Source organism: Alligator mississippiensis, chromosome 3 (genome assembly GCF_030867095.1).
Source record: "Alligator mississippiensis isolate rAllMis1 chromosome 3, rAllMis1, whole genome shotgun sequence".
Lineage (NCBI taxonomy): Eukaryota > Metazoa > Chordata > Crocodylia > Alligatoridae > Alligator > Alligator mississippiensis.
Genome location: NC_081826.1, coordinates 72,690,792 through 72,705,853, shown reverse-complemented (window position 1 = coordinate 72,705,853; position 15,062 = coordinate 72,690,792). Strand labels below are relative to the sequence as shown.

General features: G+C 40.9%; 1 protein-coding gene across 1 annotated transcript in view; it reads left to right on the top strand.

Moving 5' to 3' along the window:
• The window catches only part of RP1 (RP1 axonemal microtubule associated), a 354,720-nt gene that overhangs the window by 159,601 nt on the left and 180,057 nt on the right, over positions 1 to 15,062 (top strand). Inside the window, exons 23-26 of the mRNA XM_059724092.1 lie at positions 1,362 to 1,516; positions 8,000 to 8,058; positions 8,352 to 8,396; positions 11,673 to 11,836. Of these exons, the coding sequence (XP_059580075.1) occupies positions 1,362 to 1,516; positions 8,000 to 8,058; positions 8,352 to 8,396; positions 11,673 to 11,836 (423 nt within the window). The remainder of the gene's footprint in view (positions 1 to 1,361; positions 1,517 to 7,999; positions 8,059 to 8,351; positions 8,397 to 11,672; positions 11,837 to 15,062) is intronic.

The following is a 15,062-nucleotide window of genomic DNA, read 5'->3' as shown; positions in this document are numbered from 1 at the left end:
TTTAAACTAGCTGATGTGTGCTGAACTTCTGTTCTGTTATGCGTATAGACTGGTTTCCAATCACTTATGCTGGTAAAAGTGTAATGTCTGTACGTGGCCTGTGTGTTTCTTTGTTTTCTGGGTACCCAATTTGAAAGACCTAGGATCTGCTTTGCAAAAATGCTCTGCCAGGTGAAACCAAGGACAGTTCATTGAAGCTGTGTTCTGAATGTATTAATACTAATTCATGCTTAATGTAAATATTAATGCTTGCACCCAAAAGCAGCTGGCATTTTGACAGTTTTGCTTTAATCTGTATGCTTCAACTCCATCTATAAAATGGAGATGATAATACCACCTCCCTTCAGAGGGGTGTTGTGAAGAACAGTCTATTAATGTTTAAAGGAAATTAGATGTTGCAATAACAGTCCTATAGCAAGGCCCCCTCAGGAAATTAATTATTCTGTATTCAGCAGGCAGTCTGGGTAGTTGCAGTAAATAATGGAGATGGCCACACAAACTAATGAGAATGAAGAGAAATATCAAATAGTGCATACTGAATGGATAGCTATCTCAGGCCAGGGCCCTCTGGAAAATTGACAAGTATATATATTATGTACAACTGAGTCAAAAATAAGGTTGCATGGATAACCTGTAGTTTCCCATTTTGATGCTTGATTGTAAACTTTGCATTGTCTTAATGCAGTTGTTTGCCCCTCTGTGCATATAACTTTAAATTATAGCTTTTGACCTTGTTTCTTTGGATGTTTACATTACATGTGATTCAGGCTATTTACTTTTGAGTGAACTGTATGCTCTTCTTTACTATGTCAAAACATGGCCAACCTGAACATTTCTCTTGGTTAGCTAGCTGCACCCCTTTATTAAAGCAGTCTTTATCAAAATTAAGTAAAAGTGTAAATGGATAACAAGGAAAACATGGCATACCAGATTTCAACTTCTTCAAAGAAAACACCATGTAAAGCAAGTAAGAGAAACCATAAAGACCAAAAGATAGGGAAGTCTACATTTAAAGATATCCCTTATTAAGAATATGATTTTAAAATACCAGAAATGAAATTGGTGGAACAAACTTGTCAGTGTTTGGACCAGTACTGAAGAATTCTGTACCATTTTTGGAGCAGGGATAAACAAGTAATTTTAATTATTAGAATCATTCTTTTATTTAGGGGAAAGATGCTTAGTAACTTCAATGGACATTGGTCAGGCCCTTCAAGTACAATCTGACTTCCATTAAAGCCAATGGGAATATTTTCTTTGGCTGTTATGAGAGTTGGCTCAGGTTCTTATAATACAGCAGCTTTTTAGACTTTCTCAGTGTGCCCTGTCTTGTGTCATGTTGTTTGGCTCTTGTCTTCTAGGTTGATACATTTGAAATAGAAGCTGTATCTCTTGGAAAACTGCAGAAGGTGCTGTTGCACTGTGAGGCCAATAACAAGTCACAGTACTGGTACTGCGATAAAGTGATCATCAGAGAAGCTGAGAAGGACTCTGAATATATTTTCAACTGTGAGAGGTAGAATTTTACACACAGCTCTTTTATTTTTAATGTAGCTTTGTCTTCTCAAATGTCATATTGGCTTGTTGGGCTCTGAACCTTGTCCACAATGCCCAGGTGAGATGTTTTGCCAATAAATGTGTTACGTTTGCTTTTTCCAGGAAAAGGCAAATTCAGAATATTACAAAGTGTTATTTATCTAGACGCATATTACTTATTGCTTCAGCATGGATTGTTCAATGTAGTGATTGCCAGGTAATGTGTAGCAAAGGCAATTCCGTATCTCAGCACATTATATTATTGAACTGTGCACACAAGGATCAATGCTCAAGACCGTGGGTGAGAATTTCCCATACCAAAAAAAAAAATCATACAAGCAAGTTTTTAAATTAAAGCATAATTCTCCATGGGAAATCCAACAGTCTTACACTCCAGCAGTAGCCTTTGTTCCTTCATTGGGGTTGGAGAGAAGGGAAAAAAAGGACGTCAAAAAGAAAGAAGTATTTTGGTCTCCAATTTAAGTAATTAAATGAGCATAGCTAAAGTCATTTGAGAAATCTTGTGTCATTCAGGCTTTTTACATTCTAAGAGAATGGTGTGGATACAGATAATACATATGGCATTGCCCAAACTTGCAGACTAAACCACATATGCATAACCCTACATAAAGCACCCTGGTTGTTGTCTCTTCACCCTGGTCCACCACATGTGCAATACACTGAGCTGCCCAAGGTCAGTTAAGATGCAGTCTGGTTAGTCTTATTTCTAGGAGTAGACCAGGGTATGTCAGGACAAGGACAAGTACCTATTGTACATTATTTGACTTGAGCCCCCTTTTTCACCTGATTCATTTATCAAGCTAGGTTGAGTTGCTGAACTATGTATTTGCTTTCCATTGATGGAATTAGGTGCACCTGGAGCTCTTGCTAGGTATCTGTATTTCTATGAACAAAACACTAAAGTTTGGCACATTGATTTACCAGCTATCTGGATTTTAAAATATGGGATAATATATTATTGCACCAGAAAAGATGTTTAATATGATGCAAGATTGGGTTTGCTTCAAACTATCCTGTTTTAATTGAAAAAGAGGTAGATGTTCTTACTTCTAATCATTGCTAACTGTTTGCAAGTAGCTCAGCTGTCCTTATGGCAGCATTGCTCGTACTCTCATCTCAGAAGAGCTTCTTTTAATTGCTTATCAAGTAGATGTATGGCATTATCATGCCACATTCAAGCTTTCCAGTTGGTCAAGGGCTATCATTAACCCATGTAATGTGTTGAATCTAAAACCTGAGGCAACAATACATAACAAACCTATTTTCAAAAAACCAGGAAGTCTTTAAGTTTGGGGGGAAAGGATTATTTTACAGAGGAATTATCAGTGCTCTAAAGTGCAACTCAGATCACATAGTTTAGTACATTCAGAGGTGTCATTCATTTGTTTATAACTTTGACCGATCACTGAAACTCCCTGTGCCTCAGTCTCCCGGGAATAAATATGTTTGTGTGCTTCTGGGAAATGCTTTGAGATGAAAAGCATACTCTAAATCCTAATGAAATATATAGTTATCAGATGAAGCATCTCTTGTGTGAGTAAGGGGTGCAGCTTTGGGTGCAGTCAGTTTGTTGTTCCATCAATATATTTTGAAACAAACATATACTTCTCTCTGACATGGGCAGCAGTCTCAATAGAGAAATGAGGCCAGCTGCTTACCTCAAGCAAGGAAGATCAGCTTAGTATTAAATCCAGCCTCCAGTGAGCCATGTGACTCAGAAGTCATGCATGACAGGGCACTTTGGTGAATTCATTCTGGGATAATTAGCATATAGGAGTCTGGTCAGCAGAAAGAGTTGAGCGGCAGAGACTATAAAATGGAAAAGGAAAGAAAAGTTCTATCTTTCCTCCTTTTTTACTGAAAAGAACATTGCTACTGTAGAGAGGTTAAAATAGGTCAGCAAGACTATCAAGGAGTGGCTTCTGATTCTGCCTTATTGGGTAAAAGGTACAGCAGAAACACAGTGCTCATTTCAAGGAAGGAAAATGATTTGTTCATCAGAGGTACTTCTCATATGTTTTATCTTCAGCCATAATGACTATTTCAATTTGATACCAGAAAACTTGCCTGTTTTTTTTCCTTCCTGATCTATGGAATGAACAAGATACTATATTCTCTATTTTTGTCATTTAACTTGGGAAGTATCAGCATTTTTTGACTTGATAAAAGCCTGACTTCAGTTTTTTTCTAGGCAGAATCTAGTCACTCTCTTGAATTTTTCTTAAAATAATTTTTTGAGGTGTATTAATGAAAAAGTAATATTTTTCTATCAGAATTTAAGATGATAAAATATATGCATGATATGGTTTTAAAAGGAGAACAGTATAAATAAGCCATTAGGCTAATACATATTTAGCATTGTACAACAGAAGGTCAGTTGTTTGGTGCATTTGATTTATTAGGGTCAGATGTGATTAGATTTTAAATTCTTTTTAAAGGTTTTTTATTCATTTTTTAAGGTAAACAATTCTTTTTAATGGTAAGTGCCTTTTTAAAGGTTCTATTGGGGATGTTCAGACCTTATAGGATTGGGTTTATTAGTGGATTAGAGCAGTACTGAGGTGCTGAAGGTGCTGAGTGCTCTGGCCCCAGTTTTCTGTTTTCAGTCAACAAAGCAAAATTTATTTAATTAGAAAAGAGCCATATGACTTCCTACCCCTTCTAAAGTTTTTTCTTTTCTTTCCTTTTCTGGAAACAAAAGGAACTGAATATTTATCAGGAGTTTCACTGACCTTTTTCCTGCGGGTGTTACTGGTAATCATTTCTGGTTATTTTCAGCATCTCTTCCTGTTGTTGCAGACCTCTCTCTTTGTCAGTTTCATGCTAGTCCTTGGTGTGAAATTGACATGTGGTGGTGGTTGGAAACTGACAGGATGAGACACTGGAGATGCAGAGAACTGCAATACAAGTTTTCAGAAGCTGAATATATTTTTACTTGCAACTTCAGCTAAATCACAGTTGTTTTCCAGAAAGCTGAACTTATCTTGCATATAGCAGCTGCTAAGTACCAGAACTGACACAGTTCTGCTCCCAGTATCAGAAGGAGGTTCTGGCTAAGGGAAGCCTCTGCCAGAAGAGCCTTGCATACCCCACAGCTGAGCAATACAAGGGATACCCTTACCCAAGCACTTAAGGCAGTTCTGACATAAATTTGAAGAGGAAATGAAGGATGCCTGATGCAGTTGCTGCTTTGTACCTTTGTAAGCTAACCTTGACTCCTGATGTAGGGCTGCAGTGACAGAGCTATTGCAACCCTGATGTTAGGTACAGGGACAGGTTCTGCAGCTGGATGAGGAAAAAATCTATGCCTCTTGCCTTGTCTGGAGCCATCCTGCATAACCCTGCTTAATTGGAATTGGCATGGAGTTCCAGATTTGACTCTATAGACTAAATTCATCCCTAGTGTAACTCTGTGGAAGTTAGTTGTCACACAAGAAATTAATTGGGTTCAGTAAACTGACACAACCCCCCCCCCCCCACCCCCCCGCTCTACAGTCAATTTTTGTGGAAAATGAATTGAAAGAGTTGGGTAGATGGATTCCAGGGTAAGAGTGTTGAAAAGTACCTTTTGGTTTGGTCATTCTTAGAAAGAAGACTGACTAGACTGCGTCTTCATTGAACTTGGGGGCAGCTCAGTATACTGTGCGTGGGCTGGGGCATCAGGGGAAAGGGGAGACAAGATATGCCCTATGCCTGTATCTTCATGAGCTAAGCTAGATGCATTTAAAGCTAGACTTGTAGAGACATTATTTATTTATTGCAGGAATCTCTCCCATTCCTAACATGCTGTCCCTAATATACTGCAAACACAGGCTGGGACCAATTCTCCTCTGTTACATTAATAAAATCAGGGGTGGTTCAATGGAGATCTCTGGATTTGAGTTACAGCAGTGTAAAACTGGTATATGTGAGTAGAATCAGGCCCTCTGTTTTCTCACTTAGAGATAACAAAGCCAGTTGGGTCAGAACCAAGGTTTCCTCTAAGCTGCGTGCATGCGCGGCTGCGCACAAGTAAAAATCTTGCCGTGTACCAACTTTTTAAGGCTGCACACCCGCCCAGAGAGGAGCTGGGCGTGGAGTGCAACAGAAGCACCAGGGCTTGTGTGGGACACTAACCGAAGGCAAGCTCCTCACTCCTCATGCAGGGCAGGCAGCAGCTTCTCCCCGAGGCAAAGTGGGGATGGGGATGAAGATGGGGGGCTGGGGCTGGGCTGGGGGCTGGTGCGGGCTCTGCTGGCTCCGGGGAACTGCTCCGTGGGCTGTGCCAGCTCTGGGGAACTGCTCTGCACGCCTTCATTGCCTCTGGGAGCGAGGAGGCACATGGTGTCAGGGCTGGGGAGTGGAGCAGTTTCCCGGAGCTGGCAGACCCCATGGAGCAGTTCCCCAGAGCCGCAGCATCCTATGCCAACCCCAGCCCTAGCCCCCGACCCTGCCTTGCCTCACCTTGGGGAGGAGCCACTGTCTGCACTGTGTGAGGAGTAAGGAGTTTACCTTCAGTAAGTGTCCCACACTGGCCCTGGTGCCTCCCTTTCAGTTCTATCAATTGATTGCGTCTGGCCCATGGCTGGGCCACAACATCAATTTTACCTTACTGTGGGACACTTACCGGCAGATCGAGCCAGAAGGGACTGAAATGGCGTGCTCATGGACCAAAAAGGCACGCTCACAGGCTGCTACTCATTAGAGGGAACTTTGGTCAGAACCATAAACAGAAATAATTCTAACTATTTTTTTTAGTATTTCCTTTGTATATACCAACCGTCTTTGTGATTATCCTTAACATGTGGAAGAGGGAGGCTGCTTCTTTAAAAATTAATGGCACTGTGGGTACATCTGCATATGTAATAGTGCACCTGAATTTTTTGCACAGAAAATTGGGGTATATTAAATTGCACCCCTGCACAGATCTGAATGTGCACCTGTCAGGGGCAAATTTGCTCCCAACAGGAGCAGTTCAGTTTAGGGCTGCTCTTGCCCTTCTCTGCCCTCCCCCCCCCCCCTGCAGAATCCAGGTAGAGCTCCAGGCTCCACAGGTACCATCCCCAGACTGGCAGGGGGCTGGTCCCAATCTCCATGGGATGCGAAGACCTGTCCTGGCTGCCGGGCAGCTGCCTCCCAGGCATATGGAGATCAGGACCCATCCCAATCTCTGTGGTGTGGGGGAGAGCTGTCCAAGCTGCTGGGCAGCTGCTTCCCAGCCTCATGGAGATTGGGACCCATCCTGAACTCCACAGGGTGGGGGAGTTACCTAGGCTGACCAGGAGCAATCTGTTCCCAGTCAGCATCTACATGTGTGCTTTGGTGCATTAGTTTAATGCACCAATTTTTATATCTACAGGTAAACAAAACTAAAACAGCACATTAAACTAATATAAACTAGTCTAATTGCTGTGCATGTGTATATGGTGATGTTTTACTGCACATTAGATTAGACAAATGTACAGTAAAGTGTCTCATGTAGATGCACCTGGCGAGGTGTAAATGTGTTGCAGGAAATGGAAGTATGAGTTAAAAAAAACAAAGAAACCAGCCAAAGAGATCCTATCTAGTTAGTTCAGTTTCAGTGACAGTCTTTGTAGGCTCGAGGCACTACAAAGGGCCTTTATTATGGGCATTGGCGATGCTTAGGGTGTGCATATGGGTGCACGTGCATCCTCTGAGATTGGCGGTGTGCCCCCTATGAAAAGCGCCAGCGATGCTGCCAGTGGTACCTGTGGGTGGTTGCCGCTCACCCCTACCCCTCGCTACCAGCACCACTGGTGGCATCTGTGGGCAGTCCCCAATCACTGCTGGCCACCGCCACCACTGCTGGTGGTGTCTGCAGGTGGTTGCCAACCGCCAGTCAGCACTCGCCACCCTCCCCCCCCCCCCGCCCCAACACTGCCGCAGCCGCCTGCGGGAGCTCCCTGCTCACCACCATCACTCCCCTGCCACCACTGCCTACAGATGGTCACCATACCGCCCCAGCCTCCAGGGACACGTGGTGTTCATGATTATGGGTGCATCTACATGTTGCCCTACGGCAAAGTTACTTTGCTATGCTTTAGTACTTCCTTCTGGAAGTACTTCTGGAAGTACTAAAGCATGGCTCAGTAACCACTCATACTGAACTGTACACACAGTGCACAGTTATTTTTAGCAGCTACTTCACCATAGTGGCATGCTATAATGGAAGAGTGTGCCACTGTGGCGAAGTAGCTGCTGTTCACTTGTAGACACCCGTGGATGCTATGTCACTGTAGCAATTTGCTACAGCAAGGTGGCATCAGGTGTAGATGCACCCAATGTGTATCAAACTGTATTGCACCTGTTCGAGAGACAGTTGCCTTGTTACTACATGTACTCAACATTCGAAGTCAGGATTGGATTATTCAATAATATACTAACGCAAAGAAAAAACAGTTAATGCCTGACTTCTTTCTTGTTTGTTTGCTATTCTCAGGTGGCTCCCGTTTATGTCCCAGGGTATAATTCATTCAGAAATTGAGCTCTACCCTCAAGGTAAGGGCTACTACTATTACATGATGGAAATGAGATCAATAATTTGTATTCTTTTGTATGGAATCAAACTATGCTGAATTTACACTTAAAATGTCAGAGGTAAGCATTTTGCTAGTTCCTCAGTTCTGTTTCCCAGGGTTTTTTTAAGGGGAGGAGTAGTGTGGTAAAAGATAGTGTTCACTTATACAGCAACCCAATGGTTAATGTCATATAATATCAACCCCCCTCCAGCTAATCTTAATTTCACCAGACAAGTCTTTTATTAACTGTACTTCATTTTTTATATTTTGCAGAATTGGAAATAAACCAACCACCAGAAATGCAAGAGGAAGCAAATGGTAAATCCTGTAACATATTTCTGTCTTTTCAACAAGAATGTTTTTGTTTTTGAACTACCTGCCACATGTGTCTTTTGCCAACACATTATCTGAATGTTTCAGTAATCCCTGAACTTTTCATTTTGACTGGAATGCTAAATCACTTCAGTATTGCCCTTTGCAGATTCTTTTTCTTAGTCTGTCATTTTTTTTGTTTCAAAAGTGTGTTGTGTCTTTTTGCTTCTGGAAATATATAATTTTCACTGGTGCTCAATTTTAATTTTTTTTTTGTTAATACCTTCCATCATGGATCTCTCACTCAAGCCAATATATAATCATTATTTACCATTAGTTTTTCATTTTTCAACTCTATTTGTTCAACTCTACTTGTTGATTTTTCTGTCCTTGTAATATATGCAGATTAAGCTCCATATCCTAATAACATAAAGATTTTCCCCAACCATGAGGAATACATTATGTCATAGATTGAGCAATAATTTGGAAACTGCCAGGAAGAAGTTTTAAAATGTTTATTCATAGTTTACTGTAGTAATCAAGATATCCACTGAGACCCATTACCTCATTTCAAGTGGTATCCCTATGGCAAAAAAATGTATATCTAATTATTATTAAAATTATATTCAAATCTATCATTTGACTTTTATAAAGTTTATTTGGAATAATGATTAGCTTTGCCTTCAGTTCTCTCTGTGCCTTTCTCAGAAAGTTATATTCTCTGTCTTGTTGGTGTGGTACCACAGTTAGGTCAGCCCTTTCCAATAGCTAGTGCCACAAAACCCATTTCAAATGCTCTGTCTGGTTCTTCCTGTGCTGGTAGGGCTTGACACTACGTTGTGTCATTTCAGCCAAGTATGAACATAAACAATAAAGATCACAGAATATAGAAATGGCCACAGATGCCCGAGAAAATAATAGGAGACAATACTAATCATGTATTTATCTTTCTTGTTTTTATGAAAATAAAACACCACTTTGCTGGCTAGTAGAGTTGGTCATATTTTTTTCTCTTTAAATCTGCTTTCTCATATCAAATCAAATGCTTTTGTGAAAACATTGGCTTAGATAAAACTGCCCTTAGGTCAAGGCAGGCAGGCCTGAGCAGTGTATATATAGTCAATGGCACATGTAGAGAATAGCCAGAAAATAGGGGGGGCTAGGGCACTCATCTGGTTTGTGGTGAAACAGAGCAGGGACACAAACCTGGGTTTCCTAGTTGCTAGACATGAGCATCAATCTATTGGCCATTCTGAGGACTTGTTGACTCAACTCACTCGTGGTTTGTTTGTTTTTTAATCAGTTTTCAAAAGGTCTCATTTTTATTCTCTGTCTTGATGAAAACAAATATAAAGATCTCAAATTTTTTGTGTTATAAAAAATGCTGCTAGCGTTCTGGTTCCAGAAACAACCAGAACTATGCTCTATTAACACGTTATGTTAGCAACATCTGTTTTTGGAAGACGCGCATATTTTCTTTCCAAAGGTACCATGGGTGTTTCTGTTCTCAGGAAGACAGATCCGTATGCCATGCCCACATTCTCATCTCTATCTCTGTTTCCTTTCCTTTGTCATCTTCCCAAGGTCTCTCTTTACTTTTGGCTCTAAATGAAACAACAAAGAGCATTTCAGAACTCCTAGGTGTTCAGTGTAAGCACAGATGGGTTCAAATAATGACCCTCCCATGTGCCGGTAGAAGTCTGCCTCCTGATAAAAAATTTGGATTTGGACTTTGCTGGTGGTTCCTCTCTGTTTATTGGGCCAAACCAAAAGCTAGCTGAACATCTTCATCTTTGGGGAATGCACAGTGCAGTTTAACTAGGATATGCTCAGTAAGGTGTCTCCTCTATATTTCCTAAAAGTGGCCAGAATATTGAGATGCAAAGGCACTAATAATGTGGCTCTGGAGCTGACCTTAGGATTAGAGGAGGATGTGCAGGGAACCAGGAAAAATAGTTACATTGACTTCCATAAAAATTTGTACTAACGTCATAGATTAATCTTTTGAGGCAGTTTTTAGACTTTAGGAGAAAAGACATTTGGAACATGATGGCTGAGGTAAGAGAAATCCAGGCAAAACTATTTTCAACACATTGAAAAATTTCCACAGTTTGGGAATTTGAATTTAAATTGAGGTCCCACGTGCAGTTCCTGTCCTTGTCAGTCATGTTACTTATCAGTGTCCCATTAACTGATGAGATTTCCTCTCTACAAAAGTAGGTCCGTACAAACTGAGATGAGGTAGACCCAAAGGGAAATGTCCAACTTCTGTTGACTTTCAGTGGGAATTAGGGGCTTCATTCCTCTTTGTCACACCTTCCACACCTATATAGTGCTGGATACATGCATCCATACAGACTAGAAAAAGCATAGGGTAGTCACGCTAGCTCAAGATAAAAGTGTTTTCTGTCAGATACCAGAGGCTTAACTCATGCAGCAATTAACAGGCACAAAGCTTTCTATTAATACCACTGTAGAATACAGTGTGACATTTATTTATAGCAAGTTTGTGTGCTGGGATTTCATTTGTTGTTTGCTTCCTGGAAAATGAATTAAAAACCAGTAAGTGGAACTTGTTATACACAAAGGACAAAAAGCACAATAAAAGAAACAACAGAGGGCATGTACTGTCTGCTTTTCAGGTGCAAGAGCACAATTTTCAGTTCTGGACTGTCTTCGAAAGGCTCTCTCACTAAACAAGAGTTCTATAATATGAAAAAGGTTTGAAAATCACTAATTATAAAGCATTCCTGATTTCAACATGCATGACTTGTGTAATACAGTGCACTAATATGATTGTTTTAAACTTCTATAATACATCTTACTATAATTCTCATGAAATAAAACACAATTTCCCATGTGAATCCCAGTTCTACTGGCAGTTAGGTCTCTTGCTGACATGGCATACTAATTTTAGGTCAATGTTAAGGATACAAGATGAGAATGAAATTTTGATTTAATTCTAACATTGTTGAAGGTTTGAAATATTCCAATATTTTTTTTCCCCTTGTTACATTTCTGGGCTACAGATGGGTCATGTGAGACTTCCAGCCCAATTTTGTAAACTGAGAAAATTTGGGGGAGGTGAAGAGGAACAACTTTGCTTTTTCATCCTGAACTTGCAATGTTCTGCAGTTCAGGCACTGCTTCTCTAACACAATTACTACTGGGGTATACTGCAGTTAACAGGTCCCTGAACATCAGCTGCATCACGCACCTCACTCACTATCTATGTAGCAGATACTGCAATAAAAGTGTTTTCATTTAATTTTTACTTTGCAGAAGGAGACTGGAAGATTACTGTAGTCACTGGAAATTTTGAAGCAGCAGGCACTACAGCAACAGTGTCCCTTTATGCTTATGGAGAAAACAAGGCCTCTGGCCAAATTATTTTGGGATCTGGGAAATACCAGCTGTTTAACCCCAACAGCGTGGATATATTCAAGGTACAAGATTGTTTTCTATGAAAATTGGAGAATTAACCCACTAGGCATGTTCAAAATAGGTTTCCTCCAAAACAGAGAATAGTTAGCAGCAGGATTCAAACATTCAGTATATAAATGGGGTTTGGTTTGGTTTTGCTAAATTAAGTGATGCTGCAGGAAGCTTTGCTGGAAGTGTGGTGCATTTGTGTAGTCAAGTCAACAAAATCATTGAAAGTGGAGTAATCAGAGCCTCAAGCAGAAATTTTGTTCTGGGGATTTGCATCATCTGGATGACATGACAATTTTAAATTGACAGAGTTCACAGAGAGGCAGGAAGTAATTTCCCTGAGTCCGTTCTTGATGTCACATTAATGAGATATGCTAAATTGTGACTTGGACTGTGTGGCCAGTAAGGGGAGCAAGAGTCCCCCTCCTTATCTCATCCCTCTACATGAGCTGAAGTAAAAGGTATAGAAATTTTGCTGGAGAAGAAAGCAAAAATCTTGACCCCAGGATATTTCAAAGACCCAGTGTTTCCCATGCTTCTCCTTAGGCTGGTTCAGCTCACAGTGGCCATGTCTATATGAGATGCTGACTGCTCAGTAGCTCATTACAAAGTGACGTGATGCTATTGCATAATAGTAACAAGCTACTATGCAGTAGTAATGAGCTATTGCACAGTCAGCATCACCAAAAGCCATTTGGGGACACTACTGTGCAGTAACTCTGGTTACTGTGCAGTCATAGATTCATAGATTCTAGGATCGGAAGGGACCTCAACAGATCATCGAGTCCGACCCCCTGCATAGGCAGGAAAGAGTGCTGAGTTTAGATGACCCCAGCTAGATACCTATCTAACCTCCTCTTGAAGACCCCCAGGGTAGGGGAGAGCACCACCTCCCTTGGGAGCCCGTTCCAGACCTTGGCCACTCGAACTGTGAAGAAGTTCTTCCTAATGTCTAGTCTAAATCTGCTCTCTGCTAGCTTGTGGCCATTATTTCTTGTAACCCCTGGGGGGGTGCCTTGGTGAATAAAACCTCACCAATTCCCTTCTGTGCCCCCGTGATGAACTTATAGGCAGCCACAAAGTCGCCTCTCAACCTTCTCTTGCGGAGGCTGAAGAGGTCCAGGTGCCCCAGTCTTTCTTCATAGGGCTTGGCCTGCAAGCCCTTGACCATACGAGTGGCCCTTCTCTGGACCCTCTCCAGGTTATCCACATCTCTCTTGAAGTGCGGCGCCCAAAATTGAACACAGTATTCCATCTGCGGTCTGACCAGTGCCTGATAGAGGGGAAGTATCACCTCCTTGGATCTGTTCGTCATGCATCTGCTGATGCAGGATAAAGTGCCATTAGCTTTTCTGATGGCTTCATCACACTGACGACTCATGTTCATCCTGGAGTCCACTAGGACTCCAAGATCCCTTTCCGCTTCCGTTCCACCAAACAGGTCATTTCCTAGGCAATAGGTATGCTGGACATTTTTCCTCCCTAGGTGCAGCACTTTGCATTTCTCCTTGTTGAATTGCATTCTGTTGTTTTCTGCCCATTTGTCCAACCTGTCCAGGTCTGCTTGTAGTTGTTCCCTGCCCTCCAGCATGTCTACTTCTCCCCACATTTTTGTGTCATCTGCAAACTTGGACAGAGTACACTTCACTCCCTCGTCCGAGTCACTGATGAAGACATTGAAGAGTCATTTATTAGTTGTGTATGCAAGAACCAAATGACTGTGCAGTAATAACTGCACAGTCAGCATCTTATGTAGACATGGCCAGTATCCTTTTGATTAGAGCTGTGCCTAAAATTGACATCATTATATATGACACAGTATGCAGATAAAGGAGGACCAATTGGTAGATACAATTAAAAAAAAAGGTTTCTTTGTAAACATGTGCTTTTCAGCTGAAAGTGCAAAGTTACTTAAAGTACATTCTCCCAGTTCTGTGCTGATGAGGGAGCAACACAGAGCTGGTCCATCTTTGATGTGGGTGCGAATTGGAAGTAACTCAATAGAGTCAATTAAGAGCTAGTCACATGAAACTGTTGTATGTGAGGTCAGAACTAGAATGTTAATCAAAATTCTGAATTTTAATACTGATATTAATGTTTATATGCTAATGTGAAAAGTATGGGGAACAAACAAGAAGAAGTCCTTAGCCTCATTGTTCTACAACAGCCTGGCTAAATAGCAATCTGTTCAATGAGTTGAAACTCAAAAACGAATCCCATAAGAGTGGAAACTTTGTCATAGTACTAGGGAAGAGTATTAGAATATCACATTGGCATGCAGGGAAAAATTAGAAAAGCCAAGGTACAATTTGAAACATAGCTGCAAGGGACATAAAAGGCAAAAAAGTGATTTCTACAAGCATGCCAAAAGTAAGAAAAAGACCAATAGACCATAAACTGAATATAAGCCAACAGTAGCCAACAGGATACCTCTAAAAGACCTCTAAAAGTTTGGCTAAGGCCACTTACAAATAACTTGATATCAGTCAATTAAATGGAGGTGACCAGCTCCTTGTGAAGGAGCGCATGCTCTTTTTCCAAATGAATCCCATGTGAAGGCATCAGCCTGTTCCTCCATGCACTTTAACCAGACCCAGTGCCTGAATACAGGCTTGCTCACCTGTTCCCATTTATGTGAAGTGCTGGATTCTATTCCATCTCTTAGGCATCTAAGTGTATCTGAGCACTTAAATGTGATTTAAATCCTTAGAATTCAATTAATGTGTCTACCTTTGTAAAACATCATCATCATCCTTAATTTTAAGTAAAATTCTTCTCCTTCTCACAAAAAAGCAGTGAGAAGGAGAAGAACTAACAATATTTTGTATTAACTGTTTTTAACTGAGTCAAGCACCATGGAATAGAATCATACTTAGGTGCTTATGTCTGCTTATATACCTAATATGTGAAATAGAATCTGGGGTTAAAAGCATAGTTTATACCCATTCGAATATTCAAGTGTGTGGCAGCACACTTTGTATAAGTTGGAAATCAGGCATTTTAAAGTGTCACTGGAGGTAGCGTCTCTCCAGCATACAATGAAAACCAGCAAGAAAACTCTCCATCCCTTCTTATAAGAATTCTTCATCTAGTTTTCAGTTGCTGTTGATGGATGATGAGGACTTTCCCTCAACTTTCCCAAGCTGATTTTGTTTCATAATCTTAACTGACTGCTTTAATAACCCAATTGATCATTATTAAGCTAAAAGGCAGAAATCCTTGCTCTCCAACACGGTTTTG